Here is a 24,814-nt window from a genome sequence, read left to right as displayed (position 1 = left end):
ATTTTTGCTTCCCTTCCCTTGTGTTCACCTGTTCTGTGTGGCTCACGGCTATTTCTACCATCCTGGTCCAAGGCCCTACTTTCTATTGTCTGGAAAATCCTAATGGCTTCCTCAACCAGTCTTCTGGCTTCCACTTACATCACGATATGTTCTGTGCTCCATGTAGCAGCCAGAATGATTCTCTTGAAACTTAAGTCACATTTGCTCAGAGCTATTCAATGGTTTCCCGCCTCACAGAATGAGATGTAGTCTTCAGCAGGCCCCCACGGGCTCTCTACTTGCCTGGGGGGGGGTCTCTCTGACATTCTCCTTTTCTTGCTCATCTCTAGCAACACTAGCCTCTTCTTTTTTCCTCATTCTCCTTCCTCTGGATTTGTGCACTTTCTGTTCCCTCTGTGTGGAATTCTGTGCCCAGATATTCATATGTTGCCCCCTCTTACATCATTCCAATGTCTACTGAAATGTCCCCTCATCAGAGAGGACTTCCTCATCCGAAATATCTTAGCCCATGCCACACTCCCTTTCCCTTTATCTTGTCTTATTTGTTACTGTAGTACTTATTCTCATGGTTGATATATGCATTGCTTGTTCATGTGCTGCCTGCTTACTACCTCTCTTCTAGAATTTAAGCATTCTTATGAAAAGTGTGAATGGTGTTTTTGTTTGTTTGTTTACTGCTGTAACTTCAGCACTTAGAAGAGCATAAAGCACATAAAGACAGTGCACATTGAATGGATGAATGAATGGAGATCTCATGTTATCGTCAGAACTCTTAGTATGTAACCTCAGTGCCTGTTCACTGGTCCCATAAATGTCCCTCCCTTCCGGGAAGAGTAAGGAGGAAAAGCACGTAACTTATATCCACACCGCAGGTGTCCCTTCCGAATCTGACCCGTAGTGTCCTGTGATGTCTACTGGACTCCCAGCTTCTCATGGTAGATGAGACGCTGTTTGTGTGACCCTGTCTCCAGGAGAGAGAGGAAAGTGAGGTTCTTCATGCTTCCTGACATTTTATCATCTCTTTGTTCTTCATAGCGGTGTCACACAGGGCCATAAAGATGCATCACGCTTGACTGATGTTTTTTAAAAAATGACACAGTAGATTCCAGACCATTGCAACAAAGCTAATATCACACTAAAGTGAGTCAAATGAAATTTTTGGTTTCCCAGTGCATATAAAAGTTATGCTTCTATGCTACACCATAGCCCATTAAGTGTGGAGTAGCATTATGTCTAAAAAATGCACATACCTGACCTTAAAAATACCTTATTGCTAGAGAAAAAAAAATCCTAACTGTAAGCTAATCTGAACTTGGAGTGAGTAGTAATTACTGATCACAGATCACCGTACCAAGCATAATAATAGTGCAAAAGTTTGAAATTTTATGCAAATTGCCCAAATGTGACGCAGAGACACAAAGTGAGCACATGGCCTTGGAAAATGGCGCCGAAGGACTTGCTCAAGGCAGGACTGCCACCACCTTTCAGTTTGTACAAAAGGCGGTATCTGTGAAATGCAACAAAACAAGGTATGCCTGTGGAATAGTCAGGGAAAGATAAAAAAATGGATCTAAAATATTTCTTTTCCCATAGCCCAGGAAATCCCCCATTCCTACCGTTGGCCCTTGCACACAGGCTGTGCTTGTCTATTGCAAAATAATCACAGAGTGGTCACTGTCCTCTTCACCTCATCCTGTGCCTGGGGTGTCGATTTCACTCAAAGACCCATCTCCCTTCCTCCATGAGTACCTTTCTCAAAGCCTGAGTGTAGAATAACACCAGGGGCTCTCAGGACAACTGTCCACCATTGTCCTTGGGACTTGAGATCCCCCAATCAGTCCCTGTGCTGGGCATGGGCACACCATCTCCCACTCTCTTAAGATACGTACACGTTTATCCTTTAAATTCTCTACTCAATAATTGACTGCCATTTCAACATCTCTCTGTCTTTCTCTATTTCACATATGTCTCAAAGACCATCATTTTTTCCCCACAAGATAATATACTTTAAACCTATAAAGAGGAAATTAAATATTTACCCCCAAATCATCAAGGCAAGTTTCTCTCGTAATAGAGTCAGCGTATTATTATAAAGAACAATGTGTACTTTTTTTTTCTTTCAACTCTTCAAAGATGTTGTTCTTGTTTTTTAAAAAAATTTTGAGTTTATTTATTTATTTTAAGAGAGAGATAGAGAGTGAGCAGGGGAGGGGCAGAGAGAGAGGGAGAAAGAGAGACAATCCCAGGTAGGTTCTGCACTGTCCGGTCAGAGCCCGATGCGGGGCTTGAATTCACGAAACGTAAGATCATGACCTGAGCCGAAAGCAAGATTCAGAGGCTTAACCAACTAAGCCACCCAGACACCCCTCAAAGATGTTGTTCTGTTGTCTTCCGCTTTCATGATTTCTGATGAGAGGTTTGTGACCTGTGACCTTCTTCCTTCCTTCCTTCCTTCCTTCCTTCCTTCCTTCCTTCCTTCCTTCCTTGTGTCTCCCCACTCCCCGACTGCTTTTAGGACTTTTTTCTTTGTCACTGTTTTTTTTAACGATTTGATTCTGATTTGTCTTGGAATAGTTTTCTTTATGTTTCTTTTGCTTTCGCTTCATTGTACTTCTTAGCTCTGTAAACTAACAGTTTTAACAAATCTGGAAATGTTTCAGCTTCTATTTCTTCAAATTACACATATGTTAGACTGTGTGATAGTATTTTACAGGTCACTGATACTCTGTTTATTTCTTTTTTCAGTCCCTTTTTAATCTATGTACTTCACTTCAGTGTTCTATTAAGTTCCATGATCTTTTCTTTTGTAGTGTCCTATCTTCTGTTAATTCCATCCAGTGTATTTTCACTTAAGATACTGTATTTTCATTGCTAGAAGTTAGGTTTGATTTTTTTTTATCTTCCATTTCTTTCTTCATTGTGCTTCTACCTCTTGAACATGTGGAATATATCTAATTAGCTGTCTACAGTATCTGCCATTTCTGGGTCTGTTTCTTTTGAATGATTGTTCCCTCACCCATGTTTCATATTTCCCTGTTTATTCTAGGCATGGCCATTTCTGAATAAATGCAAGACATGAATTTTAAGTGTCATAGATACTAGGAGTTGCCTGGGTGGCTCTGTCGGTTAAGCGTCCAACTTTGGCTCAGGTCATGATCTAACGGTTCTTGGGTTTGAGCCCCGCATTGGGCTCTGTGCTGACAGCTCAGAGCCTGGAGCCTGCTTCGGATTCTGTGTCTCCCTGTCTGTCTGCTCTTCCCCCACTCTTGCTCTCTCTCTCTCTCTCTCTGTCTCTGTCTCTCAAAAATAAATAAACATTAAAAAAAATTTAAGTGTCATGGATACTAGATTTTATTGTATTCTTTAGTTTTAGGCTTTACTGTGGCATGTAGTAAGTTGCTCAGAAAAATGAGTTTTCAAGACTTGTTGTTAAGCTTTGTTAAGGTAAAATCAGGAGTGGCATTTAATTTAAGATAATATAATGCACTTCTAATTAAAACAATAACCTTTATTTTTTTAAGTTTATTATTTCTTTTTATTTTGAGAGAGAGAGCAGGGAAGGTCAGAGAGAGAAAAAGAGAGAGAGAACCCCAGTCAGGCTCTGCATCGTCATTGTGGAGCCCTGCACAGGACTTGAACTCATGAACCGTGAGATCATGACCTGAGCCGAAACCAAGAGTCAGATGCTTGACCAACTGAGCCACCCAGGTGCCCCATAAGGCTATAACCTTTAAAGACCCTATTCAATTGTCCATGTGTTACAAGATCTCCTCACTCTTGCATGTGGGAACAGACTTCCATATCTTGTGGGAGCTCTGGGCATTATTCAGCTTATTGTTCCTTAGCTTTCTTTTTCATCTCTCATCTTCACTTCAGTAGTTGCCTCTTACACATGCTGAGATTAGTACTCAACCAAATACTCCAGGAGACCCCCATGTGGCTCTCTGAAGCATTCTTGTTCTCTCTGTGAAACTCCCTCCTCTCTTTTATTCTTGCCTGCAAATTCCAGTCTCTTTAGCTTCCCTGAACTTTGATCTCTTGTCTTTTTAATCTAGTGAGACTGTCCAGTCTGCGTGGGCTTTCTCCTCCTTGCACGTGACCTGGAAACGGCCATGGACGGAGAACGGGAGACTCTCTGGCAGAGTTCACCTCATTGATTCCTTTTCTCTTGGGAATTTTCATCCTACACTGTGAATCTTGCTCAGTTTTTTGAGTTATTTAGGGCAGGACATGGCCAGAAGTAGAAGTTCCATTCGTTAGAAGTCTGGCAGAAATTTAGTTGTGAAAAATTCTGAACCTGTACATGGGTTAGCAAAATTGCTTTTTCTTGGCATTGCTCTTTGATTTGAAGCAGTAAAGACTGTGTATGTTCTATTTCATAGCCATTGATAGTCTCTTAGAATAAATTATTTTTAGCACTCATAAATAAGTAGGGTTAAATATGCATCACAAATATTTGTGAAGAAGTGATGTGCCACCCAAGTGGGTTATAACAACATGTGGAGTACTCCCGATTTCATTTGAAGTAAGATGCTTCAAGAATGTTTCGAGATGTTTCAAGAATACTAGTAGGAAACAAATCTAATTACCTGAGGTGAATATCAGGCCATTCATATTCATTCATTCACTCAATCAACAAATATTGAGGACTCAAAGATGAGTAGAACATGGTTGCTACTGTTTGTGAATACTGTAGTTTATAAGGGGAGTCAGACATACAAACCATTAACTGTAACATGGTAGGATATAGTAGGATTGGAGGGTAAGGACATTAGTGGAGGAATGTGTAAAGTGCCACAGAAATGCAGAGAAAGAGAGCTAGAAAGGGCAGGAAATTGAATCTCTTTTATGGAAGGCATCCTTTCCATCATCTATTCACTCATTCATTCATTCATTCATTCAGGTAACATGATTAGGCACCAATAGTATGCTCTGTACTGTTAAGTCCCAACAATACAGACAGTCTCCTAGAGACTGTCTGTTCCTCCTCTAGGAGAGAAATGGCAATTCGATAAGCAATTGCAATTCAGTGCAATAGGTGGAGTGGCTGAGATGTGCACAGGGGACCATAGAAGTGGAGAGGAGGGGCATCTCATCTCAGAAGCAAGTGGTCAGAGAATGCCTCCAGAGGAGACCGAGCCTTGGGCAGGGGAAGGGCTTGCAAGAGAGCGTCACCATTCGGGAACTGTCAGGTACACGGGGTGGCTAGAACATGGGTGTCGAAGAGGAGCTATCAGTGGGGAGGAGGCTGGGGAGAGAGGTGGGGGCATATCTTCAAAGGCTGTATTCTCTGTTGTCAATTGGAAGGAAATGGGAAGCATCAGCAGATTGTGTGTGTGTCTACGTACACTGAGGACATAGTGACAGATTTATGTTTCAGGAAGTTCACTCCAGTGGTAAAGTGAAGGACAGAGTGGAGGGAAGTGAAATTGGAAGCAACAAAATTAATCTGAAAGCTGAGCTAATCTGGTAATTCAGGAGACAAATCATGATGAACTGCATTGAGGGAATAGTGGAGGGACTGGAGATAAGACAAGAAGCAGAGGGATTGGGGAAGTATTTAGAAGATAAAACAAAAGGACTCAGTGCCTAATTGGATATAGAGAGCGAAGAAGGGGATTGAGTCTGTGATGACTTCCAATTTTCTGACCTGTTGGACTCATCGTATTCACTAAGAGTTATGGCCCCTAAAAGGCATTGCCTACCCTGAGGAGAACTCAAAACAACCCACAGAGATGCACAAAAAAAAAATAGCAGAATTTCATTTATACTTTCTCTCAATATTTTTAGTTTCTATTTGTATGTGTCTTACAAAGTATATAGCAAACTAATATAGTAGTATGTGTATATACTTTATAAGTAAATGAGTATCAATATATTGTAGGGTATGCTCAAATATTTCATTATAGGGTATATGATCAAAAAGTTGGGAGACATCTTAGTAAACGATCACAAAAGTAATAATATTTGGTAGTTATGGGGAATTTGAGATGCCTATAGAACATCCAGGCAGTAATTTCTCATGGGCAAAAAGAGTCTAAATCAGACAAGAGTGTCCAGTAGAACTTTCTGTGATCATGCAAAATGTTCTAAAGATGTGCTGTCCAGTAGGGAGGCCAGTAGCCACGTATGGCTATTGAGTACCTGAAATATGGCTAGAGCAGCTGAGGAACCGAAATTTTTAACTTTGTTTAAATTTAATTTATTTATGTTTAAATAGCGACGTGTAGCTAATGGCTACCATGGCTGGAAGCACTGATCTAAAACTTTGAAGGAGACCTGGGCCCTCATTAATTGAGTGCTTTCACTGGCTAAGCATTTTACCTACATTTTTAAGCAATTTAATGATCCCATCTACCCTCTGCAGTAGACAGAATTATAAAAGAAAAGAATAAATTCTTCCTTACTCTATCCTTCTGATGGTTAAAGTTCATATTGTGTGGAAGAATATACTTGCTCTGAAATCTGTATGTGTGCTTTCTAAATATTCTCTATTGGTAGAGATTTATGCATCTTTCACTGACAATTTCATATTATCCTTTCAGGTGGTTTGCTCTGTTACAGATTCAAATATGTATTATTTTAATACTTTATAAATATGACTGTAGTCTTCTGGACCCATTACCAAAACAGGTAAGTGTTTTTGGAATTTTGAATACCATGGCTTTCAAATTTGGTATAAATTCTAACCCCTTAGTTTTAATTACTAGAGGTGAGCTGCTAATTTCCTCACCTAGACTTGATCTTAACAGGGTCTTACATGAAACCAGACTGAGAAGATAGCCACTTAATTCCCTTACTTCTGGGTCTAATGTATGTGCCTCAGTGTCACAAGACGGGGACCAAATAGCAGTGTTTCCACCATTTACAGTGTTAAGGAGCTCCTCAGTGAATTTACCAATTTTGACCCTGTTCCCTATGCTAAATAGACATGGCCTTGATGTTGGGCTTGTTTCCCTAGAGAGGCACGTCTGTGAGTCCAAAAGCGACCCATCAGTTTTGGAGGCAAGTCATAGCCCTTGGTCCATTTGAGAAACAATACCATAGCAGAAAGCAGCAAAGACAGTGAGCAGCAGTAAAGACAGTAAACAGAAGTGAAAAGACCATGACCTTATTCCTTCCTCTGACCGTTCAATATTCTAGTCATTTAACTCCTCTGTGTTTCTACAGGCCTGTTCTCCTAGACCAGTGGCTTTCAAACTGGGGCAAGCATCAGAATGACCTGGGGAGGTGGGGGGCATTTTAGAACACAGAATACTGGGCCCCACCCCTAGAGTACCTGATCTAGGATATCTAGGGAGGGGCTCAGTAATTTGCATTTGTAACCAATTTCCAGTGGTGCTAATGCTGCTGATCTGGATAACACACTTTGAGGACCACTGTCCTAGGTGATAAGGGAAAGTTCAATTAATTTCAAATGTTTGGAAGTCATTTTGAAGATTCTGGATAAAAGGTGCTGTTTCAACTGAGGATGAAGCTCAGAAATCAAGCATTACAATTTCAGGGCTATTCACATGGCATATTGTGCTTTGATTTACTCTTGATATAATAAGGCTAATGTATGGAGGGATAAATAAAACTCTTGGGTGACATTTCAATAGAAATTATGTAAGTGCCTAAGTGACACAGACAATGTTGTATTACTCATAAATATGCACATTTCGGCACTTTCCCCTGATTTCTTTTGCACTTCTATTTTGAGTACAAGTAACTACCAGGATGAAAAGCCCTCAAAATCCTACCATGGAAGGGAAATCAAAAAACCTGTCACAAAGGTTCTTAGCACGTATGGTTTCATTGTCAAAATGAAGATCAGGGCCAGGCGTATACTCCCCAAATGCTAGTTCCTGATCCACTGAGTTAGATGTCACAGTTTTGCCCAGGACTGATTCCCCCTCCAAATATTTTACCACCAGTGAGAGGACATGAGAATCCTTATCAGATTAGAAGGAGGACGTTTGTCCAAACCCCATAACACCTAAGCCTAGAGGTCTGTAATTTTGACCAGTTCCTTAGGCAAGATTTTGCCCAGTCCTTTTTCCTAGCTAAGAATTCCATTAGTTATATTTATCATACTATTCTACACACATCCTATTTCTGTTTTGACACTACTAAGAACATTTTTGGGAGAAATATCTCAAAAAAAGAAATGTTATCTCAGTTTAGAAAAAGTATATGTCTAAGTGAATTCTCAGGATCTCAAGTGGCATTTCACGTCGCAATTCTCATTCTAGAAAGAGATCGATTAAAATTATTTAATTATTGGACTTATTTTAATAAATTGCAAAATGAGGTGATCAAAAAAAAATGCAGGAAATGGCCTTCACAGTACCAGGCTCTTGTAGAGATGGGAGGGGATGGGTTGCCAGGGCATGTTCTGAACACTCTTTTGTCAAGTACAAGGGCATCGCTGGGCTTGGAAATCAGCTTCCCCAAAGAAATATACTTGTCGTAGTAGCAAAAATCAAACGCTAGAATCCCCAATTTTAATTTTTCAAAAGCCCTGTGCTTTATTTTACCTCAAAGAGTCTTAGAGAATTAATTTCAGCTCTCACTGAGAAGCAAACAATTAGCTTTACAAGATCTGTGACCGGGGAGCAGTGTCCAGATACTGACAATGAGAGCTATTCGTTTGGGGCATTTATAAGACCAACTTCAATTGTCTTGCCAAAACAAGCACATTTTTGCTAACACTGTGGAGTTTTTCTCATTCGGTTGGTTGGCTTTGTTCCATTTTGCCTTTTGGGGGGGGGGGGGTCACGGATCCTTAAATAATCTCACAAAACCTATGGATCCCTTTCTAGAAAAGAACATAACTTTCCATACACACAAATTTGCCGTTGCATCTTCAAGGAGTCCCTGGTAACCCTGCAACTCATCCTCTTAACTCCCCTAAGAACGTCCTTATTAAGAAGCCCGTTCTGTGCCTTGTTGTGTTCAAACTTGACCATAGACTGAGGATTTAAATTGAACTGATTACCATTTCCTTGCTCTTCACTATCCCTCAGCCCTCAAGGCTGATAGAACAGGTTGCAAATGTTCTGTTCCTTGAATGGAAGGCTAAAAAATGATGCCTGACATTTTGAAACGCATCAAGCAAATACTTCCACTCTTTCAAATCTAGACTCTGTACCTTTTAGAGGTCATCACCATTGAATAAACCTTTGGTCTAATACTGTTGGCTTATGTCTCTTGATGTCTGTATTTCTTCTCCATTTCTGCTTTTAGAGTTCTCTCCATTTGGTAGGTGTCCAACAGCCAGAAGGACAATGCCACATTGAATTTAAACAAAGAAAATGACATCGGTTGGGCCTAAGGAGGGCCAGGGCCTTCTGGAAGAGTGATTGCCCCCATCCACTAGCCTGGAAGCATCTAGACCTGAGCTCTACTGCTTAACTTTGTTTTAGGATTTAATTCAAGAGAATGTCGAAATGGTAGGTGTGTTTGGTAACGTAAGAGTAGACGCAGAATCAGACATCACTCTCACTGATATAAGAGACCTGAAAAGTGGTTTATAGAAAATGTTTAAATGATTCAAAAAAAGAGGCACTTCTTAAGAAGTTGTAGTTTGGTTTCATGCATAACTGTATTAAAACTGTAAATAGACATAATGCCGTTTGAATGAAAATATGAGTAGATAGTGAAGGCAACATGCTTAAATTTCTATTTTGAAAAAGGCTAAAAGTCTTCGACTCTAAAAAAAACGTTAAACGATAATTTCTGGAAATTTTCTACTTTTCTTATATGATCCTTAAGTGGCAATTGGAATTCTTAAGCTATAGTAATATAACTCTTTATGGGAAACATGTCTAGTGCTGAAAGGGTGGGTAAAATGATAGCTTTCTAAGACCTGGAGCATGTCTTACACTCATTCTGTGCTCAGCTACACCTAGGGCAGCACTCTCTGTAAGGTTTATTCAGTAAAGGTGTGCTGACTGATATATTGATTTGTATTTTAATGAAGGTGAAAGCACTCTTTTGATCGAAGGTGTTGGTAATTATGGGTTAGGACGTAATATTTTTGTTAATGTATAGAAACACAAAGAAAATGATGTCAAGGCCAGTAACAGCATCTGAACCAATTACTTAGGACTTCTATCTGAAATGTGTACTATGAAATCCTGAAAAGAAATCCTGTGATGCCCACGGGAAATGTGTGATGCTAGTAATAAAGCGATCGGTGATGTCATGATGTGACTTCTATTCAGTAAAATGCTGCTTGCCTCCTTTATTTCACAATAAATAAGCTTTGAGTGCATGTCGTCCTCTGGATTATTTGCTCCCCTGTGCTAGAACTACCCTGTGGAGTTGATAATGACTGCTTACTCATCTATTTCCTACCAATGAGCGGATGACTCCCTAGGAGAAAATTAAGTACTCTGGAGTGCATTAACTCTTCCAGACTAATCCAGCGATTCTGAAGCTTAGCTCCCGGCTCGCAGCTTAGCTTAAGCAGGTTTGGGGTCCGGAGACAGGAAGGGCTGACGGAAGCAGTGTAGAAGTCCACAGCAGACCTGAGCCTTGCAGACTGAACGTGGCAGGCTCTGCTAAAAATGGCGGGAGTGTTCTTAGGGCACGCTGGGCCTCCTGAACAGCTGAGGCCCACAGCGAAACACTGTATTTGCCTATAATGTACACTTCAGCTGAATTTGTAGCCACTCAGGGCTAGTGTTTATCTCCATATTCTTGCTGGGTAAGGATGAATGTTAGCTGACAAGCTTATGCGCTTTAAAAAAGGATGTAGACTCAGGAGATCTGTTGACCATAAAAATGATAAAAATAAAATAATGGTAAAAGAAATACGCTTGGAGGTCCCGTATCTTTTTATTTCCCTAGGCTGGGACTCTATATTATAGATCTAAATCACTGCTCTCTCCAGGGTAGAGTTTAAAGTAGCTGGCTCTCCCTTTCAGCGGGGTGTATTCAGAACTCAGTATTGCCCTCTTCCGGTAGGTTGGGCGTTCAGCTGTGGCAGTGGCTACATCAGCTTTAGTGAGAACATAGCCTCCATGTTGTCAGCCACTGTCCAAATTTGTTTCTTTTAGGCCTCAACCAACCAACCAAACCTTTTGCCATTGACCAAGAGTCTATGTATATTCTTACCTCAGCCTATTTCTGCCTCCACACAAAGAACACGGCCGAGCGTACTGCTCAAAACGTTGGGAAAACTTCCCCTCACCGCTGTCTTTTAGGGGCATCCCTGAAGGTGGCTGAGTGGGGTAGAAGTCAGTTCGTTCCATCGTATCAAGCGGATCTATATGTCATCCAAGCCTGTGATTTGTTTCTCTTCTGTCAGCTAGTCATGCCCAATGGGCCAACGGTGTGAATCGAGAGAGATACATCGGCAAAACAGAGGTAAGTGAAGGAGTGTTATGTAATTGACTTCTGGTCCTGTTCCAACCTGATCCCAAATGTATCCTAGCCATTGTATAATGGGTTGCTGCCAAGCCCACCTGGCATTTTACTTCATAAATAGAACAGTACTCAGCTCATCATGGGAAGTCTGGTCGAGTATTCACTCGGCACGTTCAGGCATCAGAGACTGAGCAGTGTGTCGGGAGCTGCTTTTCAAATGACAAATGGTTTTCACCTGCAGAAGGCATGCTCATGCTCTGGAATCCTAAAGATCTATCCATCTATCTATTGGCCCATCACCACTGGTAGTGGTAGTGCTTGAAGTGGAATCAGAGCTTGAAGATGCTCGCGGGGAGCTGACAGGGGAGGCGAGAGTAATCTTTGCTTGCAGTTGATGAACTTGAAGGCATGTCCTTGTAGGGTGGCCTTGCATGGAGGCACAAGATGGCAGAGTCCTTGTTGTTTGGATAGAAGTCCAGAAAGGACTCCGGTGTCAAGTGCTTGTCGAGATCCGGGTTGATGTTGAACTTGTAGCCCTATCTTAGGAGGCAGGTTGTCAAAGTTGTAGTGGGTCTTGTAGTTTTTCTACTTGAAGACTGTGTAAACGCAGTTGAAGAATAGACTTGCGGGGCACCTGGGTGGCACAGCAGGTTAAGCGTCCGACTCTTGGTTACGGCTCAGGTCATGATCTCACAGTTTGTGAGTTCTGGCCCCACATCGGACTCCATGCTGACAGCATGGAGCCTGCCTGGAATTCTCTCTCTCTCTCTGTCCCTACCCTGCTCTGTCTCTCAAAATAAATAAACTTAAAAAGGAAAAAAGAAGAGAAGAGAAAAGGAAAGGAAAGGAAAGGAAAGGAAAGGAAAGAAAAGAAAAGAAAAGAAAAGAAAAGAAAAGAAAAGAAAAGAAAAGAAAAAAGAAAAGAGAAGAATAGACTTGCTGTTGCACAAGCAGTATGCTAAAGAAGGCACAGGAGGAAAGAGACAGAGACACATACATAACATAGAAGGGGTTTTCCTGTGAAGGGGAGAAAAGGGAGAGTGGCGCTTGGAAGGGGACATGAAAGGACTTCCTTCCTCCCTCCTTCTCTCCCTTACTTCCTTCCTCCCTCCATCCCTCCTTCCTACTTTCTTCCCTTCCTCCTTCCCTTTGTTCCCTTCCTTCTCTTTTTCTCTCTCTCTCCCTCCCTTTCTTTTATGCAGGGAAGACACTAGCATGTTCCAGTGCTTATGGGAAGAAGCCTGTAGAGAGAGGCTACATTGAAATAAGAGACAATAGAGAAGATAGTTTTTCATGCAAAACCTCTCAGATGGGAGGTATTGGGATAGAGAGCCTATGCACAGGAATTAGCTGTAGACCGGAGGCAGGAAGGTCACATATTCCACCCTTAAAGAAGCAAGGAGGAAGGACTCAGGTAAGGGCAGTAGCAGGAAACTGAGCAAATTCTCATTTGACAGATTTTATTTTCCGTGTCAAGTGGAAGGTGAGTTATTTCCTGGGAGTGAGGGAATGGAGAAGTGGGGGCAGCGGGGAGGGGAGGGGAGATATTTTCATGATGAAATACCATGGCAGTTTTGTGGTATGAGCTCTGAAGGAACTTCTAGCAGCCTGCAGGACAGCTGGAAGAACAGGATTAATGCAGTCGGGATCTTGATCATTGGATGAATGTGTACAAGAGAGGTTAAGTGCGGTTGAGGGTAACCTAAGAGTACCAGGCAGAGAGGGAAGGAAGAAGAGGCAGAAAAAGGCTGAAAAGAAGAAACAATCAGTCACGGGGCGCCTGGGTGGCTCAGTCGATTCGGCGTCCGGCTTCGGCTCAGGTCACGATCTCGCAGTCCATGGGTTGGAGCCCCACATCGGGCTCTGTGCTGACAGCTCGGAGCCTGGAGCCTGCTTCAGATTCTGTGTCTCCCTCTCTCTCTCTCTCTGCCCCTCCTCAGCTTGCACTCTGTGTGTGTGTGTGTGTGTGTGTGTGTGTGTGTGTGTGTCTCAAAAGTAAATAAACATTAAAAAAAGTTAAAAAATAACAACAAAAAACAATCAGTCAGGAAACTGGGCTCCATGTGGAGTTGAAGAATAAAAGTAGTGGGAACAAATGGTGAGAAACCCAGCAGAGGGCTGTGGTCACAGGACAGACCGTCTTGATGGCAAGTTTCAGAGGACAAGCAGTTGGGGCGGGATGAGAACGTCCGAGGGGAGGCGTGTGAGGGGAGGCTGGCCGGGCACTTAGGTGAAGAGAATGAAATTCCGACTGTGGTTGTGATCGTGTCTTAATACAGACGTGCAGAACATCCTCCTGGAGGCAGCTGTTGTAGCACGTGTGGTAATAGGAGTTAACCCTCCCTCTCCTTGTTCCGAGGACAGAAATGGGCGCAGATTATGACTCCAGTTTCCCTTGGCAGCCTGCGAGCAGAAGTGAGCGTGCGTGTGTTTCCTGACAGGATAGCAGAACTCGGTGGTGGTGCCCCCCGGAAACTTGTAACTGAAGCAGGAAATGGGGGAGGGGGCGGGAAGGGCCATTAACACTTAAATTGAGAAGTCACCTGCTGAAACCCAAGTGTCCACATGTAGTCGGAGATCACACTCCTCAGACTTACAAGTCACTGTGAGATTTCAGTGTGACAAAAAGGAAGCGTCTTTGTCCATCCGGGCTGCTGTAACAAAATGCCAAGAGACTGGGTGGCTTAGAAACCACAGACATTTATTTCTCACCGTTCAGGAGGCTGGGAAGTCCGGGATGAAGGCCCCGGCATGGTGGCATTCGGGGAGGGCCCTCTAGCAGGTGCATAGCCAGCTCCTTCTAGCTGCGTCCACACACGGTGGAGGGAATAGAGTCAGTGATGTTGGGATGGTAATGTAACCGGGTGGATGGTAGCTACCCTTGTGGGGAGCACGGCGTAATGTATATGTCAAATCACTGCGTTGTACATCTGAAACGAATGCGATGTCGTATGTCAATTACACTCAAAAGGAAGGAAAAAAAAAAAACCCTCCCCACAAATGCTCCTCTGGGTTCCACGCCTCTTGGTAGAGCAGGCCGGGAGCTGGTGGTCGTCTCTGAATATCCCCATGAGAGTGGACCATTGCACCCGGCTTTTATCAGCACAGTATCTTTTGTTTTAGAATAGACGTTCCCAGGGACCACTGGGTGGCTCAGTTGGTGAATCATCCAACTCTTGATTTGGGCTCAGGTCATGATCTCATGATCGTGAGATCGAGCCTTGCATTGGGCTCTGTCTGCGCTGGGCATGGGGCCTGCTTTAGATTCTCCGTCTCCCCCTCTCTCTCTTCCCCTCCCCACTCATGCACTGTCTCTCAAAAAAAAAAAAATAGAATAAATATCCCCATGATCTGGTTTTGGGTAATTAAAGTAAACTTTAATTAGAGTTTTGTTGTTAGCTTTATAATCTCATTTTTTGCTAGTTTAATAAATGGCTAGAGGTTGTTGCTGACACGGGTACAACTGGTTTTAACTGCCTGTTTTCTTAACAAAATGCCTGTTACTTTCTAGAAACCAACAATCTGACCTTTGTCGCCTGAGCAGTTACTATATGGCACTCGCTCGGCCAAGCACGTCTCACCCATCCATTTACTTTGGTCTCATAAACACATTCAGTCCCATGTGTTCACTTTGTTTCTATTATTATCCCTATTTTACAAGTGAGAGAAATGGAGCTTGGAGAGACTGGGTGAGATCACGCAACTGCTAAGTGGCAGAGGCGGGATTTGAACCCAGGGCGTCTGGCTGCAGAACATGTCCTCGTAACATCAGCCAGCACTGTATCCTTCCAAAAAAGACAATGTTACCCACAGGTGACAGCACCTTTGACCTTGGTGTCATCAGAATCCACACTCTGGGTTCTCTCTTACCTCTTAGGTAAAATGTGGCTAATTTGCGGTGTAGCCTACTTTACAAATAGAGGAGAAGGACTCCTCGTGGTGCCAGTTTCCTTCCTTCTCGGCTTCCTTCTCCACCCCGCCCCAACCCTCATGAGAACCTTGCAAGTGACTGGCCTAGAGTTAGACCCCACAGATGGGGCAGGGGGCCGTTCACTGTTTTAAGAAAAACGTCTGAAAATATGCATCTTTTAGTAATGGAATATATATGTAAATATCAAAAAAAAATGTCATAAATTCTCCTAATATATCATGTATCATCAATTAACAGCAATCGACTCTTTTTTTGAGCATAGTCCTACCTCCTTCCCTGATAAAAATAGTCCTGGTCATTAGGGACCCAAGAGGCCAGAGGGTAAGGAAGATAGATGGATTTTCTCTTCTGGTACAGACAGAAACTAAATACCAAAGAGTTTTAGTTTAAGCTTTGCCTTCCGGTGACTTGGAACTTTGGGAAGAATTCTATAAAAGTGACCTGAAGGAAGGGGTGTGGTCTTTGCTTCACAATGCATATAAACCCTCTGATTTTCATTGTGGTTGTTGCGGAAAATAAACATGTGTAGAGAACATGATTTGCGATTTCAGCCGAACATCTGGTTTTAGCGCTTAAGAAGCTAAAATCCAAGCTGGGGAATGTTATGTGCCCTTGTAGGATGTTGGGTGCCTGGTGAGCACAACCCCCCAGGCGAGAGGGTTTAAGGGAGTGATTCTCTGAAGACAGAAAAATGGAACAAATAAGGAAATTTCCAACTCCTTTGGGCAGCAAAACTTTTCATGCCTCAACACATTGATTTGTAGATCTCCCAACAAAAAAGCAGATAAAAGCTGACAAACCCAACTCGGCATTAATCGGCCCTACCTCATTGTTTGTACGACCGCTGCAGAGCCCCCGGGATCAGAACAGCACGTTTTGAAAAATGCTGGACTAGACAAGCTCTGTGTGGCAGAGACATTTCAAGCCTGCTGAATGTCGGGCGCTTCCGCACATTTCCCAGGGCCCCCTGACAGTTAAGCAGGGTCATGTGACCAATTGGGGCCAATTATCTGTAAGTAGAAATGGTGAGTGTCAATTCCAAGTCGAAACACAGGGGGGCCCTAGAGATATAAATGGCCTTTCTTTCCGCCTTCACTGATGTTGTGATGGGGGAAGCTAGCAGCAAAAAGGGAGACAGCCTCTATCAGCCTGGGTCCCTGACTCTCGATGAGAAGGAAAAATCCTTTCCCCGAATTTGCACTAGGCATACAGTGCGAGCAGTTAACGCCGATGCTTGCCGCCACAGCATAAACGGGTCTTCCCGAACACTCTTGAGAAATCTGGCTGCGGTTCTTTTTCATGCCTGTAGTCCTCTTTTCTCCAATCTAAAAAAGAAACGAGGGGGGCCTGGGTGGCTCAGTCGGTTAAGCCTCTGACTCTGGAATTCGGCTCAGGCCATGAAAGCGAGCCCCGCGTCAGGCTGCACGCTCAATGTGGAGCCTGCTTAAGATTCTCCCTCCCTCTGCCTCTCTCTCTCACTCAAAACAAAAAAACAGAAAACAAAACAAAACAAGAGTTAAAAAAAAATAAATAAAAAGAAATGAAATACGGGTAAATGCTGCAACATGGATGAGTCTTGAAAACATGCTGAGTGAAGACGCCAGATAGAAAGGACCACATGTTGTATGATTCCATTTATATGAAATATCCAGAAAGGCAAATCTGCAAAGAGAGAAAGCAGATTAGTGATCGCCTAGGGCTCGGGGTGGGGGTGGGGGCCGGCGGAGGGGGGGCGGGGAGATGATTGAACAAGTGACAGCTTAAGGGACATAGGGCTACTTTTATAAAATGTTTTCAATTGATTGTGGTGATGGTTTGTGCATCTCAGTGAATATCCGAAAAGCCATTGAATCTTACATTGAAATGGGCGAGTTACATGGTAAAGCAATTATATCTCAATAAAACTGTGAAAAAAAGTCTACTGGAAAGAATATGCAATGTGGTAAGTGTGACTCTTAGAACACAAGGCAGCTGTGCAAAAAACACAACTTATTAAATACTCCATAAAGCTTCACCGTTCCAGATTCTGAGGTCCTGTTCTTTTGGGCCAGCTGCAAACTATAGATGAATAATAATTCATTCTGAGGGCCCTCCATCCTTCCCAGCTTCATAGTAAAATTAAGGATGTTCCTGGTGAATAGAAAAAGGGACAAGTGCCCCCTGGTCACCAATGTTTCCAGTCTGCCTCTGCCCTCCCATCACTGCTGTCCATTAAAGTCCCATGACTTCCTATAAGTTCTGGGCCTCACTCAGCACGGCAAGAACCCCGGAGCCTACGTTCTGTTTGGCCTAGACTCCCTTGGTCTCACATCTCCATCAAAGTCTTCAAGACTCGGGTCTCCCAGGCTCAGTCACCCTTGTCAGTCCAGTAGAAGCTCTTTCTAATGAGGGAGAACCTCTCTTGGCTTCTCCAAACGTCACTGTAGTGTCCCTGACCCTCGGTTCTCCCTGTTCTTTAGGAGTTGGCCTTGATAGCTCATAAAACCCACAACCTAGCTACATCTCAAGGACAGAAATGGCTTAGACTTAGAAGTGTTCCGGGAAGTGAGGAGAAATAGTTACATTCCGTTCTCCTGGTGCAGCAAAGAAGGGAACAAACAGAATAACTAAATTGCTCTATAAGAGCATTCTGAAGGTTTCTGTATTTTGGCCTAGTAAGGCCACAAGTTAAAGATAATAATGATAATAAACTAATGCTAATAATAAGAGTCAACATCGATTGATTGTGTTCGACCTGTGGAAGGCCTTTCCAGGCTTTGCCTTTTCTCTTTCCACAACAAACAAGAACCACACTCCATAAGAAGATACTGATTTTGGCCATCAGTTCCAAGAAGTGTGGTGAATTGATTCATAAAATAGGCATCCGGAAAGTGCTTATGGAGGAGGCTTGTCTTACACTTGCCTACTGCGGTGGAAATCGGCAATAGGGTTTTAGTTTTCAGTTCATCCCCCCATATGAAGACAGGGAAGCCGAGTTTTCCCTTAAAAAGAGCTCCAAGGCAAGGTTTTTCACTGCACACTAGGCAGAGATCACCTGCTCTCCTGTTGCGAGAGTCTAGGATAAAGAAAGGACGCCTTTCTGGGCTTAGCAGTGGGGTTTACAGGAAGATACTCTAACGTGAGTCCTGGTGGCATGGCTGAGCCACACCTCATGGGTCTTGTTTACCCTCTGCAACATGAGAAGCCTGTTTGGGGGAGGCTAAGACCCTTCGCCAACCCCACGTCTGATTGCAACACGCACAGTGGCGTGGTGGTGTCTTGGGAGGTGCCCGCTGCGGGCCAAATCCTGGAGGGCAAATAAGTCACAGCTACAGGCCTTCCTGCATCTTCTGTCATGAAGGGAGGAAGGATGAGGCAGCTCGGAGCAGTGGAAAGAACTGAGGTTAGACTCAAACCCCCCCATGTCCCAGTCCTGACTCTTGTCTTCACCACCCTTCGGCCCCTTCGGCCACAGTTTCCCAGCCCGTAAAGCAGGGCTAATCACAATAGCCACCTCGCCCTGGGGTTGAAACTGACTCGCTTTGTGAACTCTGCTGCCCGGCAAGTGCCATCCAGCGACAAGGCACAGCAAGGATTAAAACGTTCCCGGACCAACTCCTTGGCCCCGTAGGCTCCCCTGCAAATTGCAGTCGACATTCACTACAGCCCTCGGCCTTGTTCGACCTGGGAAATTTCCAGCTGTCATATTTCCGGGAACCCAACTGTGTTTTTCTCCAGTAGCCGTAAGCGCTGCCACTCTGCTCTTCCCGTCCCGGAACCCCTCTCATTATGGTTTTAGAAAAACGGGCCACTCGTCTGAGACCCACATCCTTCGAGTTCTCCTCGGCCAGCTTGCTGGGAACAACTTCGGTTCTGTCCCAACCGAATGTCTAGAGGCGTCTCTCCCCTCTGCTCTCTCTTGTGGAAGACGCCTCGCTGAGTGCTGCACCTGCCTCTTCTGTGCCAGTGCTTTTCTCGGGTGAGGTAAAGACCAAACACGAAGGACAAGACAACCTGTCTAGCCCCCGGTTACATTCCCAGCACTCTTTTCCCATGCTCTGTTAATCGTTCATCTGGCCAAAAGGGTAACAAGCACAAAATAAAATAAAAATAAGGCGGGCACCTGGGTGGCTCAGCCAGTTAATCCTCTGACTTCGGCTCAGGTCACGATCTCGTGGTTCATGAGTTCGAGCCCCGCGTCGGGCTCTGTGCTGACCGCTCGGAGCCTGGAGCCTGCTTCGGATTCCGTGTCTCCCTCTCTCTCTCTCTCTCTCTCTGCCCCTCCCCTGCTCATGCTCTGTCTCTCTCTATCTCAAAAATAAAATAAACTAAAAAGGCATTATCCCCTGTCTGAAACATAAATGGACTAACCTTCATGAAAATGTTTCTAGATGAGCCCCAAACTACAATCCAATTTGTAAGACTCTACACATTGAGATTTTGCTAAGGTTTCTCTTTTTTATTTTATTTTTTAAATTTTTAATGTTTTTACTTATGTATTTTGAGAGAAAGAGAGTGTCTCTAGCAGAGGAAGGGCAGAGAGAGAGAGGGAGTGAGAGGATCCCAAGCAGGCTCCGCACTGTTAACACAGAGTCTGATGCAGGGCTCGAACTCACGAACCCTGAGATCATGACCAGAGCCGAAATCGAGAGGTGGATGCTGAACTGACTGAACCACCCAGGCGCCCCACCAAGCTTTTCTGTATTATAATGTCATTTAAGAAACTACCTTTGAGGATATTCATTCATGCATTCATTCATTCATTCATTCATCATCTTAAATGAGCCAAGAGAGTGTCAGGCAAAGAGAGAATGAGAGAGGCACACCATGCCCTCCAAGATGTCTCTCTTAATAGGGGAGTCAGACTATCTCCCTCCTAAGAGCCCTTCTAGCATTACAGCCCTATGATGCTTGATGCTGTTGTTGGGAGAAAAAGTCCATTCAGCCTTCTACCAATTCCCCCAGGTAGTTTCTATGAAATATTGCATTTAAAAAAATTTTTAATGTTTATTTTTGAGAGAGAGAGAGAGACAGAGAATGAGTGGGGAAGGGGCAGAGAGAGAGGGAGACACAGAATCCGAAGCAGGCTCCAGGCTCCGAGCTGTCAGCACAGAGCCCCACACGGGGCTCAAACCCATGAGCCGCAAGAACATGACCTGAGCCAAAAGCAGACGCTTAACCGACTGAGCCACCCAGGCGCCCTGTAATATTGCATTTACTGCCGTGTTTCCGCTCACCGTCTGCTTCCCTTCTCAACAGCCATCTATTACTAACCCCACCAGCACGTGTGTGTGTGTGCGTGTGTGTGTGTGCGCGCATGCACACACACACACGCACACACACACACACACACACTACATATTCTTAGGACTTTCCGAAATATGGGGCATTCTTCTTTATCATAAGATTATATGAATATATTTCAACATAGAAAAAAAAATAGAACGTCACTAGACACAATAGATGCAGAATGAACAGCTGTCGTCAAAATCCAAGAGTGGCCAAAGGACTTGTGTCACCTCCGGTGAGGGCATCATGTCCACACCGTCCAGCACCCAGAGGAGGCTCTGAGGTTGTGGTCCACGTCCGTCATGTGCAAAGACGAAGGTAGAAACTGCAGACCCCTTGCTTTGCGCCCTTTCCCCTCATACAGTGCCACTTCCTCTTATTTCTGATTTTCCTTTGCTGAGCCAGGAGGAGCCTTTTCCAATCTTCACTGAGATCGCCAGAAACTTTTCCACCAAACTGTTTCCCCTTTCCTTCTGGAAACACAACGCTACATCTCCCCCAGCCTTCCTTGCACTTGGGTGTGGCCACATGACTGAGTCCTGACCAGTGGAATTTGGACGCGAGTGGTAGATTTCTAGGCCTCACCTATGAAAACCCTTCCATGGACCACTCTGTTCTCTTCTTCCATCTTGGTTTCAGTGAATGGCTCTGAGGCCCCACTGGATGGTGAGGTCACAGATGGCAGAAGTCGGGGTCCTTGAATATGTGGAGAAGGGTCACCCCCCCCAGCCCAACCCACATTGAAATGCTCAGAAAGCACATGATACACTTCCACAGTGTTGAGCCACTCAAATGTGGGGATTGCTGCTTCGAGAAGATATCCAACCCCATGTGTTTGCATAAGAATTTTGTACCATAATTTAAATGCTGTGCTGTCCTTTGAATCAGATTTAAATAAACTTCAACATCACTTGACGATTGTTTCTGTTGCCATGCCATGAAGAAAACTAAACCAAGTTTTCTTAGTTTGGAGTGCAAGTACCATAAAATGAAATGAAACAAAGTTAATTGGAACCAGATTAAAATTTTTATCTGATTTGATGTACTGCATTTCATCCATCAATAAATGGAATGTGGCAAATGTCTTTATATATCCTTCAAATGTTTATGTTCTATTTATATGGGTCTTCAAGAGCTGTGTCCCAAATGAGCTTGTTTTTGTAATCCTGAGCTCCTTCAGAAAGTAGTTTTATATTTAATGCAGCATGTTTGATTGTTGTTGCTAAGCATCCATTTGGTGCAAATTAATAAAAACACAAGCACTAGCTCCAAAAGCCAAAAACAGAATGGGGTTGGAGAGGAGGCACTAGAATTATTTCCCTCTGATTTGGGAAAAACAAGGTTTCACATGTGAAACCTCACCAGTTTTCTTTTTCTTTTTCTTTGCTTTGCTTTTTTCTTCCCGCCTTTACCAGAGGCCCTTGGTCCAGTAAAGACGAGAGTTCAAGTGTCAAGTTGGGGCCGTTAACTGCTTACAGGCCCACGAACTCCTCTCTAATTCTTAAGCTTGGAAAAAACACCTCATGTGCAGCAGGAAAGTGGGTGGCTGGTGAAGAAGGAAGGCAGAGCCAGGATATGAAAGGAAAAGACGTGACTCAGTGTGGTCACCCCAAGCAGTAGAAGCTGCAAATGAAACCAAGGATTAGCTCCTGCAGGAGAGACACTTGTAGGCATGTGAACCTGAAGACAGCTGCTAAACCAGAAGCTGAGAGACACAAGTTCAAGCTGCACAGACATATAGCGTGACATGACTGCAAGTTAGGGAGAACCTCAGGCTGGATGAGTTTAGCCCACCCAGGTCCCAAGTCTAAACGCTCGCCCTTTTCCATTTAGCTCCACTCCACAAGCTTGACAGGCTCCGTGGGTTTATGAGTGCTGTGGGCAGTAGACCTGCTGCCAGTGGGGGCAGAGACGGAGAGAGAGAGAGGGGTAGGGTGGGGGTTCTCTGGGCAAAGTAAGCCAACTTGGCTGAAGCAAAGAGGTGGGGCTCAAACAAGGGTCGCCCTACTCATTGGTAAATAGGCACGGTGAGGATTGCTGCTAAGGAAAAATCTTCATCCTATGCCGGCAGGAGGGAAAGTTAGTGCAGCCTTTGAGGACAAGAGATGCATGGGGCTTGCAAGGTGAGAAGGGAGGACTCCAGGCTGGCCCCTCTTTGGCCCTGGCTGTAGCTAATGCCAGGAGTTGGTGGACAAGAGGCTGGGCCCTCTTCAGACCCTGACCCTGCTCCTCTGCCCCTCGTCTTCAGATCATGCCCCTACCCTTTCTCTTTTCCCTGTGACCTCTCCTGCTTGTATCCCCTTCATCTTTTCTTTCCTTCCGCCAGAGGATCTCTTTATAATCTGGGAATTGTGATGAACAGAAACCTTCCTCTTTCTCGAGTTTTATTTTTCTCCCATTTAACTGGACAAAGCAAATCATATCATACGCCTGAGCCCTGGGGGTGAACAGTGGCCAGTCCTCTTCTAGGGAATGGCCACCATCCTGGCGTAGTTCCTCCTAACTAGTTGGCTGTGGACAGATTGGACTTGTAGGCGAGTGAGAGGACCAATTTATTCCAGATTGGGGCATCGCGGAGGCAGAGGGAAGGGCATTTGACTGAAACATTGAAGTCAGATACAAACCCCAGGCAGACGTTGGCCTCAGCGAGGAAAGAGTGAACCTTGGCAGAATACCAGGAATAGTGAGTAGCAACTGATAAGATTTAGTTAATGGATGAACTATGTGTTTGATCAAGTTAACTTAAAAGAGAAAAAATGGTAACTGGCCTATTATACGCAAGAGGAAATTTGAACCTTGGTTTTATAGGTTTTAGTGGGACTGACAGCAGAATGTGATAATGAAATCTTTGTGAAAAATTGTATTCGATGAGGAAGGGAACCTCCAAAGATACTCAGAGTTTGACAAATATTACTTAAATGTCAAAGGAAAAGTTTTAGTCTAGATTTGAAAGGGAACTTTCTCTTGTTTTGTTGTTTGTTGTTGCCGCTGTTTTTATTCCTGTTGCCTTCTCTCCTTGCCCCTCCTTCTCTTCCCTCCTTTTCCTCCTTCTCTTGCTCCTTCCCCCTCTCTTCTTTCCTCCTCCTTTTTCTTCTTCTTCTTCTTCTTCTTCTTCTTCTTCTTCTTCTTCTTCTTCTCCCCTTCATCATCACTATTTATATCACCACTTTTCCACTTCTTTGAGTGTCAGTCAAGTCTCAAGGAGTTCTTTCAAAATGTACTTTTTTAACACTAAAAACACACACCAATTGTCTCAATTAACATTGTATTTGGCTGCATATCATGGAAAATCCCAAAGTGACAGTGATGTAAACATACAGGGGCTCATGATCTCACATTAAGGACATCCGAGGTCAGCAGTCCAGGACTGGCTTGACGCTCCATGGTGTCACCAACCTGACACCCAGAAGGACAAAGAGACCTGATAATGGTCGCCCATCAAATTAGTGGCCGAACTTGGACTGCTGGAAAACAAGACAAATTTTGTAACTTGAACAGTGAAATGCCAATGTTTTCTAAATTTGGCTCATTTTGAACTTACTTTTCTCTCCTTACCTCCTTCTTCTCTATGATTTCCTTCAGCTCCTTTGTTGGCTTTATCTTCCCTTTGCAGTATCCATGTAATGAAACACACTGCTTGGTCTTATTCACCAGGAAAACAGTAGGTGTCAGAAATACAGAAGTCACTACCTCTAAGGTGGTAGAGGCTACCTACTTACAGTCCTGACAGGATTTGGGGAGGTAAGAAGATGCACTGCCCAGAGCTCAGAAAGGGAACATCCGTGCAAAAAAAAAAAAAAAAAAAGCTAGAGAGAATTCATGTGGTTACAAAATGGGACACAAAGGTCCTGTTGACTTTGTCATTTTTGGTGCTTTTGACTTTTTCCCTTTCATAATTCTTGGGCTATACTAATATCATAAGAAGGCAGTAGGTGCGGTAGAAAAGGATGTGGGTTTTAATTTCAGATCCTCTGGGCTTGTATTCAGATACTACCTATGTCCTAATGAAATGTCTTGGGTAAATTATATCCATTAGCTCAATTTTCTCATGTGTTAAATACAGGGAATGGTCTCCACTATTAGGTAATGGTTCCCACCTGCACATACTGGTTGTCAGGATTAAATGAGGCAATACAAATAAATGTTTTGGTCCTTCTACTTTAAACAAGTGACAACAACAAATAATAAAAGCAAAAATAAATAAACAAATGACAGCATACTACAAATGGGAAGGAAGGAGGAAGAGAAGAGAGGGAAACG

At 43.7% G+C, this 24,814-nt stretch overlaps 1 protein-coding gene across 3 annotated transcripts in view; it reads left to right on the top strand.

Annotated features, from left to right (window-relative positions):
• CYP39A1 (cytochrome P450 family 39 subfamily A member 1) overlaps positions 1-11,328 on the top strand; it is a 95,689-nt gene extending 84,361 nt beyond the window's left edge. Inside the window, exons 11-13 of one of the 3 annotated variants that reach the window (XR_006597807.1) lie at positions 6,546-6,633; positions 9,229-9,434; positions 11,193-11,328. Coding sequence is in view for 1 of the 3 variants with exons in the window: in XM_003986216.6 (XP_003986265.1) it covers positions 6,546-6,633; positions 9,229-9,300 (160 nt within the window). In the remaining 2 variants the exon portion in view is untranslated. Of the gene's footprint in view, positions 1-6,545; positions 6,634-9,228; positions 10,259-11,045; positions 11,163-11,192 lie in introns of those variants that run through there. The other 2 variants (XR_006597808.1, XM_003986216.6) reach the window with 2 other exon arrangements.
• Positions 11,329-24,814: the final 13,486 nt, after the last annotated feature.

The sequence above is a fragment of the Felis catus genome, chromosome B2 (assembly GCF_018350175.1).
Source record: "Felis catus isolate Fca126 chromosome B2, F.catus_Fca126_mat1.0, whole genome shotgun sequence".
In the NCBI taxonomy this organism is placed as follows: domain Eukaryota; kingdom Metazoa; phylum Chordata; class Mammalia; order Carnivora; family Felidae; genus Felis; species Felis catus.
Note: the sequence above shows the minus strand (reverse complement) of the source record. Positions and strands in the feature narration are given on the sequence as shown.